At 42.7% G+C, this 24,218-nt stretch overlaps 1 protein-coding gene and 1 non-coding gene across 2 annotated transcripts; both read right to left on the bottom strand.

Annotated features, from left to right (window-relative positions):
- On the bottom strand, nucleotides 1-298 carry LOC147236135 (signal recognition particle RNA). Its single transcript, XR_015109026.1, has one exon.
- Nucleotides 299-2,901: 2,603 nt separating this feature from the next.
- hells (helicase, lymphoid specific) lies at nucleotides 2,902-22,748 on the bottom strand. Its single transcript, XM_086161034.1, has 23 exons — nucleotides 22,628-22,748; nucleotides 22,171-22,268; nucleotides 20,602-20,726; nucleotides 19,827-19,949; nucleotides 19,696-19,734; nucleotides 19,554-19,581; nucleotides 18,013-18,071; nucleotides 17,882-17,923; nucleotides 17,562-17,789; nucleotides 15,968-16,150; nucleotides 14,968-15,111; nucleotides 13,965-14,161; nucleotides 12,863-12,956; nucleotides 12,588-12,749; nucleotides 12,354-12,502; nucleotides 11,953-12,091; nucleotides 10,248-10,331; nucleotides 8,070-8,189; nucleotides 7,865-7,981; nucleotides 7,199-7,358; nucleotides 5,843-5,939; nucleotides 5,682-5,758; nucleotides 2,902-3,499 (listed from the first exon to the last, which is right to left on the bottom strand). The coding sequence occupies exons 1-23, from the start codon at nucleotides 22,633-22,635 to the stop codon at nucleotides 3,417-3,419; spliced, it is 2,556 nt and encodes an 851-aa protein (XP_086017160.1). The 5' UTR covers nucleotides 22,636-22,748; the 3' UTR covers nucleotides 2,902-3,416.
- Between the last annotated feature and the right edge of the window lie 1,470 nt (nucleotides 22,749-24,218).

Here is a 24,218-nt window from a genome sequence, read left to right as displayed (position 1 = left end):
AAAAGTCTGCGTCTCGCCGGATGACTCAGGCTGCTCCGCGGCGACTATTCACGGGCGCGATCCCGCTACCGGGCGGCACGGGGGCTTTGACCTGCTCCGTTCCCGGCCTGGGCCGGTGCGCCCCTCCTTAGACGACCCGGGGCTCCCGGGCTCCCCCGGGAGCTCCGTATCGGTACCGAGCTTAGCGCGGACGCCCGATCGGCACAGTCGTCCGCGGCTCAGAGCTCCTGAGGCCCGACGATCCGCAGCCTCAGCCTCCCGGAAACTGGGATTACAGGCGCGCGCCACGGCGCCCGGCGACACACCGGCGCGAGCAGCCTCCGTTTGAGCCTCCCGGTCATGACGTCATCACGAGGAAACAGCGACCTCTAGTGGACGAACGGGAAATTACAACATGTACGTCGCTGCTGCTTCTGAGTGGCGTGATTTCAAACTTTTTGGTGTTTTGGGACCTGGAAGGCACCTTGATTTCACTTCATGACGTCATGATCACACACGATCTCCGACGCAAATGCCAATCGAAGATCGGACCGACTGACCGAACGATCATTTCTTAATTTGGGAAAAGATATCTTAAAAAGTGGGTTTAACCTCCTGACAAGGATAGAGACTGACCTCCATCAGATCAATTATATGGATTCATTCATATCAGATTCCAAAACGATACAGATATAAAGTGTTTTGTGTAATCGAGGCCTGGTTTACATGTGATATGTCCTTTGTCCGCAAGCGGGATGAAACAGCGCCATCTAGTGGGCAAACCGGGAATTACACCACGTAAGCCGCCGCTGCTGTGAACCTTGATTTCAAACTTGTTCGTGTTTTTGGACCTGGAAGGCAGCTTGATTTCACTTCATGACGTCATGATTGATCACGCACGATCTGCGGTGGAAATGCCCATCTGTTTTTGTTTTTTTTTACAATAGATACAATAGAATCTGATGTGAATAAATTAATGACATGGATCTGATGGAGGTCAGTCTCGATCCTTGTACGGAGGTTAAACCCATTTTTCGAAATATTATTTCCAAAATTACCAGTTGATAGTCCAGTCAGTCGGTCTGATCTTTGCTTGGCATTTGCGTCGGAGATCGTGTGTGATCATGACGTCATGAAGTGAAATCAAGCTGCCTTCCAGGTCCCAAAACACCAAAAAGTTTGAAATCACGTCACTCAGCAGCAACAGCGACATACATGCTGTAATTCCCAGTTCGTCCACTAGAGGTCGCTGTTTCTTCGTGGTGACGTCATCAACGGTACCGCCCCATTACATGCAGAGCAGGCCTCGATTATTCAGAACAGTTTATATCAGTATATTTCTAATCTGATGTGAATAAATTAATGACACGGATCCGATTGAGGTCAGTCTCTATCCTTGTACAGAAGTTAAACCCACTTTTCAAGTTATCATTTCCAAAATTAACAATTGATAGTCCAGTCAGTTGGTCTGATCTTTGCTTGGCATTTGGGTCGGAGATCGTGTGTGATCATGACGTCATGAAGTGAAATCAAGCTGCCTTCCAGGTCCAAAAACACGTACAAGTTTGAAATCAAGGTTCTCAGCAGCGGCGGCTTACATGCTGTAATTCCCCGTTCGTCCACAAGAGGTCGCTGTTTCTTCGTGATGACGTCATGAATGTGAGGCTCCAGCGCAACTTCGCAAAACATGGCTGAAGACACATTATATCTGTATATGTTTGGAATCTGATGTGAATAAATCAATGACACGGATCTGATGGAGGTCAGTCTCTATCCTTGCACGGAGGTTAAACCCACTTTTCTAGATATCATATCGGTGTTTCCGTCGGAAGTCGGTGTGTGATCAATCATGACGTCATGAAGTGAAATCAAGGTGCCTCTCAGGTCCAAAAACACCAACAAGTTTGAATTCACGATTCAGCGCGGCGGCGTACATATTGTAATTCACCACTTGTCCGCTAGGGGTCGCTGTTTCTTCCCACTGACGTCATGACCGGAAGGGTCAAATCGAGGATACCCGCTAAAGTGAGTTGCCGGGCGCCGTGGCGCGCGTCTGTGCTCCCAGTTTCCGGGAGGCTGCGGATCGTCGGGCTAACCGTGCCGTCCGGTCGCGGGATCGCGCCCGTGAATAGCCGCCAAGTCATCTGGCGAGACGCAGACTTTTTACACACTCTCTTTCACTGGCAGCACACACACCGGCAGCACCGAGTCCCCCCAGCTCACACACGCCTTCATACATCTTCTATTCAAGTTAGACAAACTCTATATTTTGGACGCGCCTGCAGCGCCCCCTCCTGGTAGAGAGGTGTTACTACAACTACACCAGGAAAGCTGTGATAAAATGGTGAATTTTAAACTGTTAGAAATGTGTCCATGAAAGATTTGAATGCACTTTCACGCTCTCTATGCTGTGGTGTTGATTCCATCCTGAGAGCCTTCAGATCTGTGACAACTGTTGGATGTAAACGCCACTTTTCAGTCCTTCATAAAGTTGTTCTTATCTTATCCTCATGGAAAGGCCTGTCTTCCGTCTGCAGGTCACTGTTTCTGCACCGTTCAAACTACCAAAATACCAGTAATAATACTGTTTTATAGTCCTTTTTGGATGTTTCCTACAAGGGTCTCCACAGCCAATGATTTCAGACAAATCCATCTTACCCTGTTCTAACTCTGTACAATTCAGAGCAGAATTAAAAATCCCTCTACTCGTCTATGAAGCCCTAAATTGCCATTTTATCACTCTTCAATCTCAGGCTACAGGCGGCTTTCAGCAGCTCTGAGCTTCTGATTAGTTACAGTTGCATAAAATTGAAGGTTCTCGGTCGTTCCTGGTTATGATATTCACCTTAACTGGCCGAAAAGTAGGAAGGGAGAAGCTCAAAGTTTGAGCGGCAAAACCATGGAAATCATGAAAAAGCCAAGTTGCTGCAACAAGATTATAAAACATTTATTCATCATAAACTTTCAGCAGTAAGACAAAAATTCTACCTGTATTATACATTTCTCCATGTCTCAAAAAAAGAGCCCAGGGGTGCATGAACATTTCAGATGTTAAAAAGAAAAAAAGGTCTGATTCATCTTTCAGAATCAGAAAAACATGGAAAAGGTTCAACAGTCTGATGACATAAAAACAAATATAGAAAAAAAAAAAAAGGAAGAGTTCAGAATCTGGAATGAACAGAAGTGGTTTTCAAGAAGGAGGAAAAAAGTTACGCAACCTTAATTCTTCAAATAAACGTGAACAAATCAGTCGCAAGATATTAACGGCCAAGTCTGTGCGTGGCTCCAAACGCAAAGGTATGATTTTTATTTGAAAGTTAAACAACACGCAGCAGTTGAAGGATATTCTCCTGTCGCTTTCCTGTCGCCATGACAACCGCTGCCTTCTGAACGCAGTGTTTCGCTGTTTTCTTGCTCGCTGTCGCCGAGGCCTGGAGTCAGTGGGATATCGATGGCGCCCCGGTGTCGATCACTCGGAAGATGCCCACCTTCTCCTTCTTCTTGCCGGCTCCGCCTTGGTCTGAAATGCAAATTTCAAGTAATTTTCACATTACCGAATTTTCACGACTATAAGGCGCACATAAAAGTCTTAGATTTTCTTCAAAATGTGCGGCGCGCCCTATAGTGCAGCGCGCCTTGTGTGTGTTGTTGTTGTAAGGCGGACGTAGTAGAAAACACCATGAGAACGTTAAAGAGGGAAGTGTGGGCGCTGATTGTATATATACCGGGGGGGTGCGACTTATACTCTGGAGCTTGTTCTGATGTGTGTGTCTTTAATATAACAGTGATCGTAACACACACACACACACGCCAACCAATCAAAATTCAGCGGGGGCGGGTCATGGCAGAAGTGCATTGCAAAAAAAGATGCTACCAGCGACTTCTGTACCTATGAAAATTAATCATTTCAACATTAGCGGTAACTTATAAAAACAACTGAGAAGGGCTGAACAAAAATGGCACCAAAAAGAAAATCATATTCTGCAGGTTACAAGCTGGAAGGAGTGAAATATGCAGCCGAAATGGCGATCGAGCAGCAGAGAGAAAGTTTGAAGTTAGTGAGAAACTTGTAAGGGACCGGCGAAAAGCGGAGGTTACTCTTACTGAAATGAAGAAAACTAAAAAAGCTAATCTTGGGCTAAAAGCTAGCTGGCCGCGGCGAGAGGAACCAGTTTAAACATGGGTGCTTGAACAAGGTGCTGCCGGGAGAGGTTTGTCAACAGTACAGTTGCATCTTCACACCAGGTAGTTGCCATGGAGATGAATAGAAATGAGTTTGCAGGAGGACCTTCCTGGTGTTAAAGCTTCATGCAACGCAATCGTCTCTATCAGAGCAAGGACGCCATCCTGTCGGGATCCAGAAAGGCTGGAATAATTGGAACAGCCACTGACGATGACTCTGACGTAGCGATGTACCGGTAGATGAGGAAGCTAAGCGTTGTCTACCTTCGGAGTCGGCGGAGTTGTTCAGAAGTGACACCGAAGAAGAAGATTTCGTTGGATTTAGTGATCAAGAGTGACACAGATTGTTTGGTTGTAGCATGTGCTATATGCTATCGTTATTTGAATGACTCTTAACGTAATATCTTACGTTAGCATAGCCTACCAGGCATGTTCTCAATTCGTTGTTTATGCATCATATAGGCTATACTTGTTCAGCCTGTTGTTCTCTATTCTATTTTCATTTGAAATTGCCTTTCAAGATGAAATGTCTATTCTTGGTGTTGGATTTTATTAAATAACCCCCCCCCAAAAAAATGCGTCTTATACTCCAGTGCAACTTATGTATGTTTTTTTCGTTCTTTATTAAACATTTTTGGCTGGTGCGACTTGTACTCCGGAGCTACGTATAGTCCGGAAAATATGGTGATAGAACGTGTATGTGTGTTATGCAGAACATCGTTGTTTTAACAACCCTGAAAATGGCAAAAAGACACGCTTATGAAGCACACTTTAAACTGAAGGCCATCGGCTACGCGGAGGAACATGGAAATCCAGCAGCCGCGAGAGAATTCAAGATTAATGAATCGACTGTTTGCAAGTGGAGGAAGCCGGAAATTGAGCTCCGACGGGTCGAGAAGACGCAGCTGAGTTTCCGCAGACGTAAGGCGAGGCGGCCCGAGTCGGAGGAAAGACTCGAGCGGCGGATCATCAAGCGAAGAACAAGCGAGAGAAGCGTTTCGACGGTCGCCATTCGACTAAAAGCGGTAACGCTAGAGGAAGAAATGAAAATTGAACATTTCCAAGGAGGTCCATCTTGCTAATTTCGTTTCATGAAACGGTGCCATTTTTCCATCCGGACCAGGACTACTGGAGCGCGGCAACTTCCAGCGGATTATAATGAAAAGCTTTAGTAGTAGAGGATGCCATGAGAACGTTAAAGGGGGAAGTGTGGGCACGGATTGTATGTAAAACCCGCGCCTTATAATCAGGTGCGTCTTATAATCAGGTGCGCCTTATGTGTGTGTTAAATACAGTAATGGCACACATAACTGAGACTGCACCTTTTAGTACGGTGCGCCTTATGGTCAGGAAAATACGGTATTCACAATCACGTGAAGCTGCTCAGAAAAAAAAACAAACAGTTAATTATATAAAATCAATATATGAACCCAATTTCCTGAAATTTTTTTGGGATAATTTGTCATATTTTTGAGACATTTTTGCATTGGTTGATTCTAGCGTTGGTGGACGCCACTCACCCATCATGTCACTGCGATCCAGCAGAATCTCCAGATCCTTGTCGCTGATCACCTTCCCCCTGGCCCCCTTCACCTCCCTGAAAGCAGAGATCGGACTCGTCAACCCGAAACCCTTTCTCCACGCGTTCATCAACCTGTAAAAAAAAATCAGCTCGACTCACTTCTCGGGGCCTCTCGCTTTGAGCAGCTCCATCAGCTCGTCCAGGTCGATGCAGGATTTGGCTTGGTTCAGTTCCCCCTTTCCACCTTTGAACTTATCTTGACACAGAACACACACACACACACAAATAAAAAAAGCATGAACCTCACAGATCCTTGAGCTTAAAAATAAATGACTGTATTTTGCAGACCATGAGGCATACTGCATTCTAACGCTCAACATCATTTATTTCATAAATAAAACATAAAGCCAAACAAAACCGTTTAGTCCAAATTTATTTTGGGGGTCCCCTCAAACACAAATGGACAGTAATATTGTGTTGAAGCACAGCACATACTGGAGGTCAGCGTACTACGAACTGTTTTCTGATTGGTTTGTTGTCGCCGGAAGTTTGTGAGGTTGGAACAACGTGATCTAGAAAATCTAGATTAGTAATCTAGAAGGGCCTCGATCAGGGGCGGGCAATTACTTTGGCTGGCGGGCCACATTTCTTATTTAATTTTTGTGCGCAGGCCAACTAGGTATCATGTAAACTCAACAAAATTGCAATTTCAATATTTCAATTTTTTGGCATTTTATTTCAACTTCAAATCATTCATGATCATGTAAATGTACCGACATTATTTTGTATGTCATCATCCAAACAAAATTAAACAAAAGGAAAAATAAGGAGTTTCTAAATTTAATATCGATTGAAAATACTTATTAAAATATTCAAAGAAAATGCCCAGGTCTGGGCTAAAAGGACCTTCGTCCCCAGAGTTGTCCAACTCAACTTCCAGCAACCACTCATGTTATATTTATTTTATAAATGCAGAGCAATTTTGTACAAAAATTTGCACAATTTTGTACAGTAATACATATACATTTATATTATGTGTATGTGTGTAGATTTACTGTGTGTATATACATACATATATACATATATATATGACTATTTTTCGCATTTTATTCTTGATGTTCACATGCTAACAACTTTGATGCTGCTAGTCCATGTGCCCCCCAATTTCCCCTCAGGGACAAACAAAGTTTTTCTGATTCTGATCTAATGTTATCTGACGTTGCAACCCATATTCAACCAAGGTGCGACTTTTAGACGACGTCCCCGTGTCGGGCGGGAACGGTCCGACAATCTAACGGAGTGTCTTAGTCGCTGACCAAAGTTGCGCTAAAACGTTTGGACAGATGTTGGAGCTCAGTGTGCAACATACAATAGGTTGGCGGTCAGTCTGCACAAGAATTCATACAAAAGGCGCACCCGATTATAAGGCGCACGACCGATTTTTGAAAAAATGCAAGGCTCTTAAGTGCGAAAAATACGGTCCGCGTCTGTCCAGCACCTTCGAGAGACACTCACTCTTGTGGATGACCATCTGCTCCAGCTTCCTCTTGGCCGAGGCTCTCTCCAGGATCCTTTGGTCGATGGTGTTCGCCGTGACCAGGCGGTACACGACCACCGGTTTGCTTTGTCCGATGCGGTGGCAGCGGTCCTGGGCCTGCAGGTCTGCCTGGGGGTTCTGAGAGGAGAGGGAGGCATCGCCCAACGCTCACTGGAGAAATCAACATTTATAGCCGCCAATTTCTTACTAAACCGCATTAAACTTCTTTTAAATTCCTCACACTGGAAGCACGGGCCAGCGGTGATCATAGTGCCGGCCGCGGTGTAAAAACTAGGGCTGGGACTTTGACACGTTCTTGTGATTGAATAATTTCAGAGAAAAATGAAGCGTTAAGAAAATGTATGCATTTTATTTGCACTGGTTCCTGGAGGGCAGATAACATGGACGCACAGCACATATTAGCATAATGGACGCGGCGGATGAGACGAGGGGACTGTAAACAAAAATGCTATTCTCAACCGCTAACCTGTCGGAGCTAACGCAGGTCGGTAGCATTAGCTGTGTGCGAGTGCGCGGGTTATGTTAAATTTGCCGCCGATCCGAGCGGGCGGTGTCGGCACCTGACCACGTGTCGGGGTTCAAATGCTAACGTGCTTTAGCGTGCTTCGTTCCACCTAGCTTACCCAGTCGCTGTCGAAGATAATGACGGTGTCGGCCGCCGTCAGGTTGATGCCCAGACCGCCCGCTCTGGTGCTCAGCAGGAAGACGAACACCTCTGGATCGTTGGAGAACTGGCTCATCTGGAGGCGGAGAAGCAGCGGGGTTAAGCTAACTGTCGACCCGCGGGAAAGTAACCGGGACACGAGTTCTTCCACGCCTGACACCTACGTTTTCGTCTCTGTCGGCGTACGACATGCTGCCGTCCAACCTGCTGTACTGGAAGCCGCGGAGGTAGCAGTAATCCATGAGGATGTCCAAGATGGACGTCATCTGACTGAAGATCAGAACCTGCGAAGACCAGAGTGAACAAACGTGAAAGATCAGAACGGACGCTGCTTTCGCAAGATCATCATCAAGCCACTTTTCTGATATCCGGGATGCAATAATCTTTAATAATGTAATTGATGTGTACAATGGTGGCGTGTAGAGTCGGGTTATCTCGAAGAATATATGAGACATGCGAGAAACACATGTCTGATTGAAATGTGAAGAAAAGCCTGTAATTGGTGCGAGAAATAAAAATAAGCCTGTTTGTAACCCATTCAAGTTTGAACGCTTGATTGGGGAAAAAAAAATGAAATGAATAAAAATATGGATGTGAGTCACCTTTGCTGAGTGTAAAAATCTGCAAGTAAAGATGCACGTGGAAAACAAAAAAAGGACACAGCAAACCCACACAGATTGTCTTTTAAAGAAAAATAACATTTACATTCGTGATTCTCGATTTAAACTCATCCAATACGAGAGATGTTTTAATCATAGGAGTGAATCTGATAGATTGAGATGCAAAACATAAAACCAGTGCTTCATTCAATAAATAGTACTGTTCTATGTACACCTCTCCACCACATTGTGTTCTTATTAACATTAAAGAAAAAAACAAAGAAATATAGATCAACTTGTAACAAAGAATAACTTTATTGACATTGTTTTTTAGTCTGTAACGGAAAAGATTTTAAGTGCAAGTCAATTTACCTGAAATGTAAAAAAAATTCAACCCTTAATCAAACGATAAACACCTTTTGATCGACTGAACCATTTGATACTGAAAAATAAAAGGAGGTAAAACCAATAAATGATAAATTCAAATTGATCAGCAACATTAACTCAGGTGCACAATACATAAAATCACTTTAAACTACAAAACAAAAATGAATAGAACAATTTGTGCTGATTTTTTTTCTTTAATCAAAATGAGGAAGTCAGGATTAAGATAGAATACACTTTATTGATACCCATAGATCAAATGAATAGATTATAAGTCTCAAATAAACATGAATATAGAGATAAATAGAGAGACAATTAGAAAAACCAAAAGACATCCACAAATAAATAGACAGCAGGAAGAAAAAACAACATAAAGGTAGACAGTAAGGATAAAAGTAGACAACCAAAACTTAACGACAACATAAACACTGTGACAATAGCAATAATAAGAATAAAATAAACAAAAATAGGCAGGAAGCGAGTGGGCGTGATACTACAACTCTCAGCTCACAGTAAACACACCGTTCTTTCCTCGTCTCCCAACGTAGACACAACCAAGCCAAGCGCTACATAACGCTTCCTCATATTTCCTCATCTTATAGCCTTCGTTTTTCCCGTCTCACCGCCTTTCTTATCATCCCCTGTTAAGTATTTTTCCATGGTGTCTCTTGAGGGTTTGTTCACTGCACCTCAGTGCAAAAACAAAAAGCCCTACAACATCTAGCTAACACTGCACACACCAACAATGAGAGCGCCGCTGCCACCTACAGTGGATGTTTAATTCCACTGTATTTCAGTACGGCAGGGGTGTCAAACTCAAAAACACAGTGACACAGTGAGCCAAAATTCAAAACTGGGACAAAGTCGCGTGCCAAACATCTATATTTATTGAAAAAAAATCTTCCTCCAGATATAACAATCAACCTTTTCATATGGACCCAAACAACTTTTGCTTCAAAACTAAATATGGAACAAGTATAGCTTGATACTATACAATATATAACTTGATATTGCACACATGCAAAATCCTGTTTTTCTGGCTCAGTAGCAGGGTGCCAGTATTAGCATATGGTCGCTATGACTACTGTACACAGAGGAGAGGGCGTTTATGATCTTATTGATTTTCGTGCCAAAACACCAGCAGAAAATTCTGGGATTTGTAGAATTAGCGGTACATGCACTGTAGCCAGCTCTAATAGTCATTTTGGTATGGCTTTGCGGGCCAAATATAATTACAGTGCGAGCCAAATTTGGCCCGCGGGCCAGAGTTTGACGACAAAAAGCACATGTTCAACGGCGCCCCACTGTTTGAGAAGCAATACATGAAACACACATTGTTGAATGTGTGTGTCGTCTTACCTTGTGACCCCTCTTCTTCAGGGCGGGCAGCAGTCTGTCCAGGATGAGCAATTTCCCGGAGCTCAGCACGAGCTGTTCGTCGATCTGCGCGGAAACACACGGGACTCGTGGTCATTCCGAAAAAAAGCGATATACACTATAACGCGGTTTACTTTTCACGGTTTCGCTACTTCACGGATTTGCATGGTGCATTGTGTTCTGCATTCTGATTGGTTAAAAGTCACTCCGCTTCTTCTCTACCCGTGCGTCAATAACGTTGCAGTTTAATCGATGGTGGCAAGTCGGTGTATCGCAGGGGTTCTTAACCTTTCTGACCCCGAGGCCCATTTTTTTCAGTACAAAGTAGCCCAGGGCCCATTAAATATAATTTTAATATATATTATTCATTATTATTAATTATATTATATTACATATTATTTAATATATATACGCTGTATAGGTTTACAATTATATCACTCTTGGTTTGATTCGTATTCAAGTCAATTCAATAAACCCAATCTGCTTACAGTTTACGAGCTAGCTAGCTTTCAGTGCACTTTTAGAGTTGCCAGTCAGTGACACAATCGATCTTTTCTGCATCTGCAGCCCATCTTCTCTTCTCTTGAAAATTTCCACCGGCTTTCCCACAAGCGTCGGATGCTCGGCCTTTAGGTGCCGCTGTAGTTTTGACGGCTTAAGTGCTTCGTTGGACAGCGTTAACACACACTCCACACACTGGGCTCTCGGCACTGCCTCGCTACCTCCGTTTACGAAGCCGTACTTAATGAAGTCGGGATTGTACTTGCGCAAAATTTACTTTTTGGCGGGGGGGCCGTCTTCAGTTTTTCGTTTTACATATTTCTCCATCTTGTTTGTTTACAGCTAGCTGAGTGTCTTCTTCTCCTTATTTATGGAGCTGGTTAAAGTAAAAACTAACTGATGCATTAGCGACACTACATGGTTGGGAGTTGTTATTGCGTCCCGCAGCCCTCGCGGCCCACACCTACAAAACAGATTTTTTTTTTTTTTTTGGCCCACTAGGTGGCGCTCGGGACCCAAGTTTGGGCCGCGGCCCTATGGTTAAGAATCCCTGGTGTATAGGGATCTTTTTGCAAAGAAAAAAGAGCGACAACAACTGCCTGTCACTATGTTCTTCTCCTTAACAAACACACCTGCACACCCGAAAACACCGCAGAGCGGAGTCAGGATGCTGCGGCTCAATCTGAAGAGCAGCGAAATACACCCGAGTCACTATTTGTCCGATTGTACTTTGTATTTTTTTTCATAATCATTTTTGATTTTCTCCCGTTTAATCCAATTTCTCGGGTCACGGTGGGCGGCGCTAATCTCCGCAATTTGAAGCCTTCTGTTCACATTGACGATTAAAATTATTATTTGACAGTACAGTACAGAAGTTATTTGTTGAAAAAACGCTTCTAAAGTACAGCACTTTTATTTGTGAAACAAATGATTGAGCCTGTAAAATGGTTTGCTCTTTCTTTTCAATGTATAATAGAGTATATAATTGTATAATAATCGTGAAAAAAAAATAAAGGTTTCTACTTCACGGATTTTGCCTATCAATAGGGTTCTTTTTGGAACGTAACCCCCGCAAAAACCAAGATATACTGTTTTTTTTTTTTTAAATTTTGTGATAAAATCGTTCCAGAGGCAGGGCTACGAGCACCAGCGTGACATTGAGACGTCCTTATGAGAGAACGCCAACCTTGAAGTTCTGCGTGACGGGGTCCAGAGGGTACTCCACCAGGTAGGGATGGTTGCAGCACCTCTTCAGTAGCATGAGAATGTTCTGCAGCTTCAGGTTGATGTGAGTGTCCAGCGTGCTTCGGACCTCCACGATGGTGCTGAAGATAAAAAAGGGGCGTTATGGGCAAAGAAATCTCGCTCCGCACAACCATACAATGCTATCACCACATATATCTTCCGGACTGAACGTTTCGGGGCTTCCTCAAAAAAATTAGGTGATTAATTTGTGCAAATAGTGCAATCAGAATAATCAACTGAAAGAAAAAAAACTCTCATAAGACAAAATATGTTGAGATTATTATTAAAACTAAGAAAAACAAAAACAAAAAAAGCCACACGTCCTGCATCAGTCGGACCGACCTTTCCTCTTTTTCCTGATCTTTTCGGACTTTCTCCAGATATCTCTCCAGGTCTCTCAGCGTGCATGAGAAATTCTCGCTATAGTCCACCACCTTCCGGCAGCGTCTCTTCGGCCGACCGCTGGACGTCATCGCCACGGGACCATCTGTCTGATGGCGACAAAGAAAAATGCGACGGTTGGACTCGACAGAGACTCTCTCCGAACGAAGGAAATGGAATTGAAGGGCGCTTTACCTTTTCCTGGCCCAGCATCTTGGCGATGGATTTGTTCATCACAGCGGTGTACAAGGCTTCCTGTTTGGCGGTCAGGGGCGCGTAGACGATGATCTCCTTTTTCGGAGGAACATCCAGCGTTACATCCGACTTGAGCCTCCGAAGCAAGAACGGAGTGAGGATCTACAAACAGAGGCAGGGAATAAAATGATGACGTGTTTGATTCAGGATTATAAACAAGCCCGAATTGGTTTATCCGGAGCGGCGGGGTCTTTTAAGGGATTCGGGCCGGCGACCTGGTGCAACATGCTGAGGATGTTCTGCTCCCGCTCTGCAGCCACCACGCTCTCCGCCTCGCCCAGCGAGTCGATGTCGAACCAGGATTCGAAGCTACACAGAAAATCAGGACGATACGATCAGTGCAAAAGAATGCTTCATTTTGATATTTCTTCAAACGGTCCCACCCGTTTTCTCATCATGTTATTTTCAAGCCGGTATCGAAGCTATGAAAACATACAATGTCCCATCCATACAATTGGGACTGACGTTAATAAGTAGGGTGTCGGGACATTAATGGGTTTATTGTTTTTATCGTGTTATTTAAAAACCCACATGTGCACTAGGGGTGTAAATCAGAGCCATCATGACGATTCGATCCGATTCGATTTCTCAAGGCAACGATTCGATCGATTCGGTTTTTTTTTTCGATACTTAAAAATGCCCCACGATTCGATTCGATACGATTTTTTTTAACGACGATACGATTTTTTTATACGATATGTTTTTGGCCCTTTTCGAACTGCTCGGTAACTTTTGTGGGAAAGACGTACTCAGCCGGGCTTTTTCTGAACATTCGCCTTCAACAACGCCGTGCCGTCTTTTCAGGTGAGCCGACAAATTAGAAGTGTTGCCACAGTAGCTAACTTCAATTCGACATTCTTTACATATCGCCACATCCTTTACCAATTCTTTCCCGTTTTTGCGGAAGCCGAAATACTTCCACACGAACGATTTTAAACCTACAGGAGTGCGTAAGTCCGCGTCCTTCTCAGCCATATCAATGTCCGCCTCCCGAATGTTTAAATGCGAGTGCTATGCCAAAGAGGGTGTGTCCGCTGAAAGACTGTGCTGAAAGAGGGGAAGGGAAGCGAAGTAGGTGGAGACAAAGTAGGTTACCGCCATCCGCAGCACGGAGTGAGAATTACGCCTCAGCGCAGACTAACAATAGACGGGTAAAATGCATACATGGATCGATACTCTTGCGGACGTGTCGACGCATCGGGTCGTCAGCTGTCGGATCGATATATCGATACGTATCGATTTTTTTTTTTACACTGCTAATGCGCACCCTTTTTTTTTTTTTTTTTTTTGAAAAGAAAAACAAAATGCACCCCATACCTCGTGAGGTCATCGAAGACTTCCGGCAGAAGAAAGTTGAGGAGAGACCACAGCTCCGCCAAGTTGTTTTGCAGCGGCGTTCCTGTCAGCAGGAGCTTGTTGTCGGTCGGCAGCATCTTCAGCTCGCGCACCAGCCGGCAGTTGAGGTTCTTGATCCTGTGGCCTTCGTCCACAATCAGGTATTTCCACTGGTAGTGCTGCAGGAGAGACCAAGCGGGTCAGGAATGCATTATCATCAGCTGGAAAATAAAGCTGCAACGACTGAGCGAAGGCCAAATTAATAGTGAATCATCTAACGACGCTAAACAATATTTCGACGTAGCTAACTGAAGTAGCTCAGGGGTGACAGCACCTGAGCGCCGTTGAGAAGCAGAAAAGCAGCGGCGTGGAAGCGGCCGAAGGCAGGCTACTGACAAAAAAAACAGTCCGACGTTTGGCAAGGTTTTGTCCGAGACACGACCGAGAAATGGTTAATCTGTAATTGCGACGCTTGGGTATTTAGTCATTTGTTAAACAAACTTTGTCGGGCAGTGAGGTGTAGGGGAAAAAAAAAAAATTTTTTGTTTACGAGAAAGAAAAGCATTTTTTTGCCTCTTGCAATGTTGAACGGAATATTTATTTACAAATTTTGTCTCGAAAATTGATGAAAAGGAAATGTCTTTTATTGCTGCAATCATTTTTTTTTTTTGCACCGCTCAGTACAAAGGTCTGTAGTCATCGACTGTTTGGATTATTGAAATAACCATTAATTGCAGCCCGAGTAGAAAAGAGTAGTTTGTTGATAACGGCAGCTTTGAGTTCCACTTGATGATCAGTTACATATTAGTTTCCTAAAATAACTTCGGAGGGATCTCTCGTTCGCACAGCAAATCGATCGGATTCTCTTTACTGGCGAACAGATTTGGCCTGTGAAATTTTCCTTTCCAAGTTTTCTTTCCATCTTGATGAGCGATCACACAGTGAACTTGTCGCTTTCTTGAAGGAAGCGGACCGGTGACGATACCTGTAGGAACTTCCTGTCGATCATGGCGATTTCAAAGGAGGTGATGACGACGGGGAACATGGCGAGGGATCCCTGTGTGCGGCGCAGCTGCTTCAGCAGTTTGTATCTCTCTGCCTGAGAGCCGTGGTAAAGCAGCACGGACACCTTGGAGACGGGACACAATGCAACGTGGAGTTTGCGACTCATAAAACAGGGGGGGTCAAACTCATTTTCACCGAAGGCCACATCAGCGTCATGGTCCTCAAGCAAGTGTAACGGTTACGCGATAAATGTAACTGAAGGTGATGTCAAATAAATGTTAACTACTTTGAATCAAATCCAAAGTGTAACATATGCATGTGCATGGATGTAAAGCAAAATATTTTTATTGGTTGCTGTGTTCCAAAGCTAGCTTTCTGCGCTGCGGTGTTTTCTGCTAGCATTGTACTTTGGTTTTTCTTTCTTGGACGATTTGTTGTTTTTCTGGAAGGCTAACTTTAGCATACTGAGCTACGCGTTTGGTGTCAAAATGCCCTCTTTGACAACCGATGCTGCCTCATAACAGAAAAGACATACCGCTTTTTCTCCTTGAAGCACAAACATGTATTCCTATCTTTCTAGAAACAGCCTTCCATCTGCATCAACTTTTCTCTTTCTGAACATTTAGGGATCATTTGTATTTCTAAATTCCACTTGTGGAAAACGGCATTGATGTGGCTACACTACAATCTAATGGCGGGATGCCGTCACTTGGCGGGTAACATGATCGGCATGAGTTGTGGGAAATGCAGTTTATGGTCAATGCACGCGTTTGACTTCTTTATTTTAAGACAATCTGACCTTTTTAAGGCGTTCTCTAATGATGTGGCGGGCCACTATTGGCCCGCGGGCCTCGTGTTTGACACTTGTCAAAGCGTCAACACAGATAAACAGGATAATAACAACATTCTTGGGATTCAGTTAACGTCAACACGGGCGCACGGAGAGAACTCGAGACCGAGTGTCCACCGTGTCGCCTCACCTCCGGTGTGAAGCGTTTGAATTCGCTGATCCAGTTGGGCAGGGTGGACAGAGGAGCCACCACCAGGAAGGGGCCCAACACCTTCCTTTCAATCATCATGGCGATGTGCGCAATGCACTGGATGGTCTTTCCCAGTCCCATCTCGTCAGCCAGGATCCCGTTGATGCCGTTCTCCCACAGCATCTGGACACACATCGGAGGATACGATGATTGGCGGTTGGCGGACAATCGCGCAAAAATGAACAATGGGTTCTAGAAATCCATATTTCAGACTTCAATCTGGAGTATGCAGCCAGAGTCTGGAAGAAAAATGGTAATAAGTAAATGCTGCCTATATGAATGGATATTTTGATTGATTGATGCCCTATTTACTGTTCTCTTCCCATGCTTGGATATACAGTAAACCCTTGTTTTTCGCGGGGGTTACGTTCCAAAAAGAACCCGTGACAGGAAAAATCCGTGAAGTAGGATCCTTTATATATTTTTTTTTTTTACAATTATTATACAATTAAATACTCTATTATACATCGCTGCTGTCGTCCTTATGTTTTTTCTTCCTTCTTTGTGGAAGGAACAGAAGATTCATTCATTGCGTAATGCCGACCTACAGCCGCATAGCTTTTACCTTCCCTTAGCATGTCCAGAAGTTTAACTTTATCTGCGATAGATAGCATCTTCCGCTGCCTTTTGGGCCCTGCAAGGTGCTTTTGTCGCTCCAGAGCGTTTTGTCAACATTATGGGTTTTAGAGAAACTCGAAATCGCAAGAGAATTTGCACGTACGTCATGTAAATTTGGCAAGCTGTTTTACGTACGTGTACATATCAAACTGCGACGTTATTGACGCACAGGTAGAGAAGAGGCGGAGTGACTTTTTAGCCAATCAGAATGCAGAACACAATGCACCATGCAAATCCGTGAAGTAGCGAAATCGTGGAAAGTAAACCGTGTTATAGCGAGGGATCACTGTATGTTGAAATATAAAAGTGTCAGGGATACAAAGAGATCCAAGACTATCAGCCGGGATGTAAGGAAAGGTGGACAAAACTGGTTGTATGGTTTGTTCTTTCTTTTCAATGTATAATAGAGTATTTAATTGTATGATCATTGGAAAAAAAAAAAAAGGTTTCTACTTCATGGATTTTGCCTATCCCGGGTTCTTTTTGGAGCGTAACCCCCGCGAAAAACAAGGGTGTACTGTATTTTCAAGGTACTTTTGTCGGTCCAGAGCGTTTTGTCAACATTATGGGTTTTAGAGAAACTCGAAATTGCAAGAGAATTTGCACGTGCGTCATGTAAATTTAGCAAGCTGTTTTACGTACGTGTACATATTAAACTGCAATGTTATTGACGCGCAGGTAGAGAAGAAGCGGAGTGACTTTTTAGCCAATCAGAATGCAGAACACAATGCACCATGCAAATCCGCGAAGTAGCGAAACCGTGGAAAGTAAACCGCGTTATAGCGAGGGATCACTGTATTTCCTCACTATAACTCAGCACCAATAGGATGCCATCTTTCCCTTCTTGAGGAGGCGGCGCGAGCTGTCGAAAAGCCCCCATGTGAAGACCAGGAAGCAAGACACTGTTGTTCCTCACCCGGAGCCACTCCATGCCTTCCACCTGGTAACAGCGCATCACGCCGCCGGTGAAGAGCTGCGGCTGCTGCACGGGGACCGGCTGGCCGTTCACCTTCCTGTCGGGGTGAAGGAGGTGCTTGGCGTTGTCGCGCACCACCTCTGACAGACGATTCTTGATGTCTTCGTTGGAGTCGCTCATCTTCTCGATGTCCTCGGCCTGGAGTTTCCTCTGGGGTGACGCCACTTCCTGGGGGGGTAAACGACCACAACCATCTGCTCGCCATCGTGGCCGATGATGCGTTTGTCTGCCTCAGAGCTCGACGTAGAGTGAAACTTTACCTCCGTCTCCACTTTGACTCTCTTTGCCTGTGAAATGATTTCCTGGATGGGAGAAATCAAGCAGAACCACGTGAGAACATCAGCGACGACCTTGGGAATTGGCAATGTTGTCATGGCGACACAAAACTTACTTCTTTGGACATGACGTCGGCGATTTTGTAATTGTCGTCCCTCCGTCTTTTCTTTGTATCTGGTTTGCAAGAGACGAACAAACTTGTCACATGACAACTGGCTCAAAATGTGGATTTATAAATAAGGCTCTGTTCACTTCGGGATCATTCTGACTTTCACTTGTAAGTAAAATACATGTGTCTTGATTGTCTTAATTTTCTTCTTCTTCTTCTTTCGGCTTTTCCCGTCAGGTGTCGCGACAGCGAGTCAACTTTCTCCATCTAACCCTATTCTCTGGATCCTCCTCTCTCACACCAACTACCTTCATATCTTCTCTCACGACGTCCATAAATCTTCTCTTTGGTCTTCCTCCAGACCTCTTGCCTGGCAGCTCCAATTCCAGCATCCGTCTACCAATATATTCTCTATCCCTCCTCTGTCCATGACCCAACCATCTCAGTCTGGCTTCTCTGACCTTCTCTCCAAAACATCTAACATGTGCTGCTCCTCTGATAGACTCATTCCTGATCCTCTCCATCCTGGTCACTCCCAAGGAGAACCTCAACATCTTCATCTCTGCAACCTCTAGTTCTGCCTGCTGTCTTTCGGTCATTGTAACAGTTTCTAGTCCAAACATCATCGCTGGTCTCACCACTGTCTTGTACACCTTTCCTCTTATTCTGGCTGAAAGTCTTCTATCTCTTTGTACCCCTGACACTTTTCTCCACCCATTCCAACCTGCTTGGACCGTCTCTTCACCTCTTTTCCACACTCTCCGTTGCTCTGGACTGTTGACCCTAAGTACCTGAAATCCTCCAGCTTCTTGATCTCCACTCCCTGTAGCCTAGCCGTTCCACCCGAGTTCCTCTCATTCACACACATATATTCTGTCTTGCTGCGACTAACGTTCATTCCTCTCCTTTCCAGAGCATACCTCCACCTCTCTAGATGTTCCTCTACCTGTTGTCTGCTCTCACTACAGATCACAATGTCATCCGCAAACATCATGGTCCATGGGGATTCCTGTCTAACCTCATCTGTCAGCCTATCCATCACCATTGACTTGATTGTATTAATAAGAAGTGAAAATGATTCGTTGGCTTTGTTGGCGCCTCGAAGGCTTCCAGGCTTCACCTGGAAATCTCTAAGTGTGGGTCAGAAGAAGCCCCCGGTTCGAAACAGAAATGTGGGTTTAACGGCTGTTGGTGACCCATTATATGACTACATGAATTTGCTTGTTTGTCCGCCGCAGGCTACCAGTGAGGTGCTACTAGCATAGCTTGTTGCTATCGTCGTTAGCGTATTTGCCTAAAGGGGCTCTTCCAAGGACAACGCAGTTCATATCTGCGGATCAGAAACAACTATGGTCTGATCTAAACACTGCACTCTTTTACCCTTTTCACAGCCCCAGAACAAAATCCTGTTTGCTATCAATTTTTTTTTGGCTTATCCCAGGGTTCTACAATGAAAAAGTGGGATAATTCAAGAAATGGAAAAGGAAGTTATGGATTTTTTTTTTGTTTGTTTCACATGAAATGAAAACACTGAGGCTTTTACTTACCTTTTTCATGCTCTGGACTCTTTCCATTCTGCATTGAGAAGAAAAAAAAAACTCTCAGTTAACTAAATCCAGCTTGCATCAAGTCAACAGTCTTCGATTAATGAAGAGCAAATTTGATCAGAGCAGTGAACATCCACCTCACCGTGGACTTCTTTTTCAATTTCTCCTTCTTGATGGTCTCCTGACACACGGGAATAAAAAAATAAAAAAAAGAGGACATTAGACATTTGTGCTAAAACAGCAATTACTGATCATCAGGGCAGTTGTGGGCACCTCGCTCTGCTGCTGCTCCATCTTGGTCAGCAGGAATTTGGAGTAAATGTTGCTCTTCTGGAGCAGGTGCTGCAAGCGCTTGAAGCGCATGTCGTTGGAATCTCTCTCCATGGACTTCCGTGCCTGATGCGAATAATGCAGGCGTAAAGTGTGTGATGACACAGTTTAACAACGACAATACCTCCAGTCCAAAAATAACTTTAGAAATCAGGAAAAACATTGCAAAATCATTGCAAAGAAAGTAGCTGGATGAGAGAAATCAAAGATAAATCAGAAGTCATTAGGAAATAATCAAGAATTTAGTTTGTTGTGAGAAAAGAGGATGCAAGAGAATAGAGTTAACCAGAATAGGGCCGAAAGGAAAAGAAGATTTAAAAGGTCAAATCGCTTACGTCGAGGATTTTTTCAATTTGTTCAGCAAAAATGATATGAGTGATAAATGTGATATTGTCCTAATAGTTCCTTGTATAGTTACAGTTAATAGTCCTTGTAGTTACAGTTAACAGTTAAGACAATTTATATTTCATTGTATTTCTTATTCTTCCTCCTTTCTACTATTATATATTACTGTTATGTTTTTACTTGAAACTCTGGCACAACAATTTCCTTCGGGATAAATAAAGTTGTTCTCATCTCATCTCCTAATACACCCCATCCATAAGCCCAGTCCTCTAATAAAAGGTCAAACAGTTGATAAAAAGGGTTGAGGACAATTTATCCTGGCAGTTATCGTGAAAGAAAAAAATATATCCCTGCGTGTTACTTGGTGGCAAACCTTTTCAATCATCTCCTTCTCTTTCTCGGCCCGTTCTTCCATCAGCTGCTGCTCCTCTTCCTCCATCTCCTTGGTGATTGTCGCCCCCGGAGACGCCGGAAGCCTCTCCTCACCCACGCCGGTGCCTGCGAAGATTTCCGTAAATCAATACATTTCCTACGCCTGTGACAGCACGTTGAATTATATCGATTGGTGACATGCGGGGATACTGATCAATATGTTTATGTATTGATTTTATTTCATTTTTCAGTATCAAATGGTTGGAGACGAGGAAAGACCGGTGTGTTTACCGTGAGCTGCCAGTTGTAGTAACACGCTTCAGCACTAAATCCTGACTTCTTCATTTTGATTTAAAAAAAAAAAGTATCACAAATTGTTTTATTCATTTTTGTCTTGTAGGTTAAAGTGTTTTATATATTGTGTTCTTGAGTTAATGTTGCTGATCAATTTGAATTTATTATTTCTTGATTTTACTTCAACTGGTATCAACCGGTTCTGGTTGTGTTTGTAGTTTAAATAAGGATTGAATTTAATTACATGTCAGGCAAATTGATGCACTTTAAATCTTGTCTGTTACCGGCTAAAAAACAACCTTAACAAAGTTATTCTTTGTTGCAAGTTGATCTATTTTTCTTTCTTTTTTCTTTTCTTTACTGTTAATAAGGATACAATATTATGCAAAGGTGTACATAGAACAATTATATAGACAAATGATACTATTTAATTTATTCTTGTCATTCTATATTGTTTAGTTTGGGTTGTCTATTTTTCACCCTTACTGTTCCATTATGGTTTCCATTCTTGTTGTTCTCTCTGCTGTCTATTTATACGTGGATGGCTTAGCTATTTTCTGTCTTCTCACTGTCTCTTCATTTATATTTATTTATGACATTATAACTGTTGCACTGCTGTGACAAACGAATTCCCCCTTTGGGGATCAATAAAGTTTATTTTATCTTATTTTAGATGTGCCTCGCAAAAGCGCCACATAAACTCTTAACCAGTTTGCAGCCGTGACACCTTCCATGTTGTGGGTGATTTTAATCCATCTAATCTAATGACTGCTGGAAGTATTTTCAATCAATATTGAATTTAGAAACTCCTTTTTTTTCCTTTTGTTTACTTTTGTATGAATATTTACATACAAAATGATGTTGATACATTTGTATGTGATCGTGAAGGATTTTAAAGTTGAAATAAATTGCCAAAAAATGTAAATATTTAAATTGCAATTTTCATTTTGTTCAATTTACATGATACCTGGTTGGCTCGTGCATAAAAATCAAATAAGGAATGTGTCCCGCCAGCCAAAATAATTGCCCACCCCTGCTCTGCGGTGAAAGTTGTGATTGCACGCTGCTGAGACAAAACAATTTCCCCTATGAGGATCAATAAAAGTTTATCTTATCTCCAATGCACCTCTCCAAAGTGCCAGATAAACTCTCAACCAGTCTACAACCGTGACACCTACACGTCTTGGGTGGTTTTAATCGGATCTAATCCAATGACTGCAGGAATGTGCACGGTCTTGCAGACCCCCCTTCCCCTGGACTCCCTGGAGTTACAGACCTGAAGCAGATCCAGTCTTCATGGCGGTGCCCCGGGGCTCTTCAGGCTCATCGGGTTTGGGGCAAGAAGGAGACACACTGCGGGTCTCTTCCTTTGGACTGTCAGCAGGGGGAAACAGAGTCAGCACACAAGCAGGGACCTGAAGATGGGGAGGGTTCCTTCCTTTCGTGGACATGCAAACACTTTCCTTCTGCACAATTTGCATGCATCAATGTAAATAAAAAAAAAAAAAGATCAGTTGTTTCAAATAAATAAGCAAGTAATCTATGGAGTCAAATGAGAATACGCCACACCCTTACTCTTTCGTAACGTGAAAGGGATTTACAGATCCTTACAAAGCGCACCTGTAGTTGAATAAACTTTTTTACTTAAAAATATCGTGTTTTTATCCTGAAGGGAATCAAACGATTGTCTTATTTAGCAGTTGAGGTTTAATGCAAAAAAAACAAAAACTTACCAGCTCATTTTTTTCCCTCTGTTCCAGGAATTCTGCCAAAAACTACAATGATTTTCCGACAGTATAAATACCTTGTTGTTGTTTTTTTTGCAACGAATTACAGCCCTATTACACAATTCACTTTACCAAGCATCGACTCTTGAATCGTATATTAATTTGTTTTTGGGGGGAATTAACTTCCACCGCAGCTAGCTAGGATCTTCACACGGTACTTCCAGAGTGTCACCGATGGCGGATAATATGAAAAGTTCTTGATCAAAATATAGCTGATTTTTTGGAGAAGAGCGGGTTTGAAGTGACTTGCTTGGACTCCCGGTCGGTGTCGGTGAGTCGGAGCGGGGAACGTGGATTCGACGTCGCGGGAACGGCTAGACGCTAGGTGTGCTAGCTGCTAGCCAACGTACAATCTACTTCCGGTTGAAGCTTTTCAAAATAAAAGTACCAGAGTGGGGTGGAAGTTTCCGGTTACGATACGCAATCATAGTTCATCCGGAGAACTTTTTTTGTTTATTTCTTGATTTTTATTTATTTTATTTATTTATGTTTTTTTATTTTATATATATAAATAACATAAAATAATACATAATAATAATTATTTATTATTATTATTATTATTATTATTATTATTATGAATAAAAGTATTTCTTATTCTTCCTCCTTTCCACTATTATCTATTACTGTTATGTTTTTACTTGAAACTCTGGCACAACAATTTCCTTCGGGATTAATAAAGTTGTTCTCATCTCATCGCATCTCATAATACATCGGCTTTCTATTTATTCATGAATGTCTTGCTATCTTCTGTCTTTTGGGTTTATATTTATGTTTATATTTATTATTTACCTTTTTTTTGACATTATAACTGTGACGCTGCTCTGAGAAAGAAATTCACCCTTTGGGGATCAATAAGAATAAGAACAACTTTATTTATCCCGAAGGAAATTGTTCTGCCAGAGTTTCAAGTAAAAAACATAACAGTAATAGATAATAGTAGAAAGGAGGAAGAATAAGAAATATAATGAAATATGAATTGTCTTGACTGTTAGCAGTAACTACAAAAATTGAACAGTTAAAAAAAGGGGGGGGGGTAAGAAATACAAATGAAACTATAAAGTGTCAAAGTCTAGGCTATAAAGTGTTTTAATGTCTGCAGTAAAAAGATTTTGAGATTCCCTGCGGCTGAAGGAAGAGGAATTAAAAATTAAATAAAATAAAAAGATAAAATATAATAAGATCAAGTTTATCTTATCTTATCTTATCTTATCTTATCTTATCTTATCTTATCAACTGTCAATCCACAGGAGAACCAGTTTAATCGAAAATAATATGAATGTATAAGATAAGATAAGATAAGATAAGATAAGATAAGATAAGATAAGATAAGATAAGATAAGATAAGATAAGATAAGATAAGATAAGATAAGATAATAGGAGTGAACCTGGGGCTGCAAAGCAGGAGCTCTACCACTGAGGTACATCCCCTACAACATATGAATAATATCTTGAATGATAATATACAATAATGTAGATGACTGTAGGATCAGGAATGAGTCTATCAGAGGAACAGCACATGTTAGATGTTTTGGAGAGA

Source organism: Fistularia commersonii, chromosome 2 (assembly GCF_037954325.1).
Source record: "Fistularia commersonii isolate RoL2024-O1a breed Wild chromosome 2, RoL_Fcom_v1.0, whole genome shotgun sequence".
Taxonomy (NCBI): domain Eukaryota; kingdom Metazoa; phylum Chordata; class Actinopteri; order Syngnathiformes; family Fistulariidae; genus Fistularia; species Fistularia commersonii.
The sequence above is the reverse complement of the archived record's forward strand: the minus strand, read 5'-3'. Positions and strand labels throughout refer to the sequence as shown.

Bases quoted from the DNA above. Each gene is read 5' to 3' on its own strand.
- hells (XM_086161034.1), bottom strand. The intron at 14,162-14,967 runs GTATCGTCACCG...TCTCTCCTGCAG, and splicing joins TCGACAGGAAGTTCCTACAG to CACTACCAGTGGAAATACCT. The intron at 12,092-12,353 runs GTCGGTCCGACT...TTTTATCTTCAG, and splicing joins GATCAGGAAAAAGAGGAAAG to CACCATCGTGGAGGTCCGAA.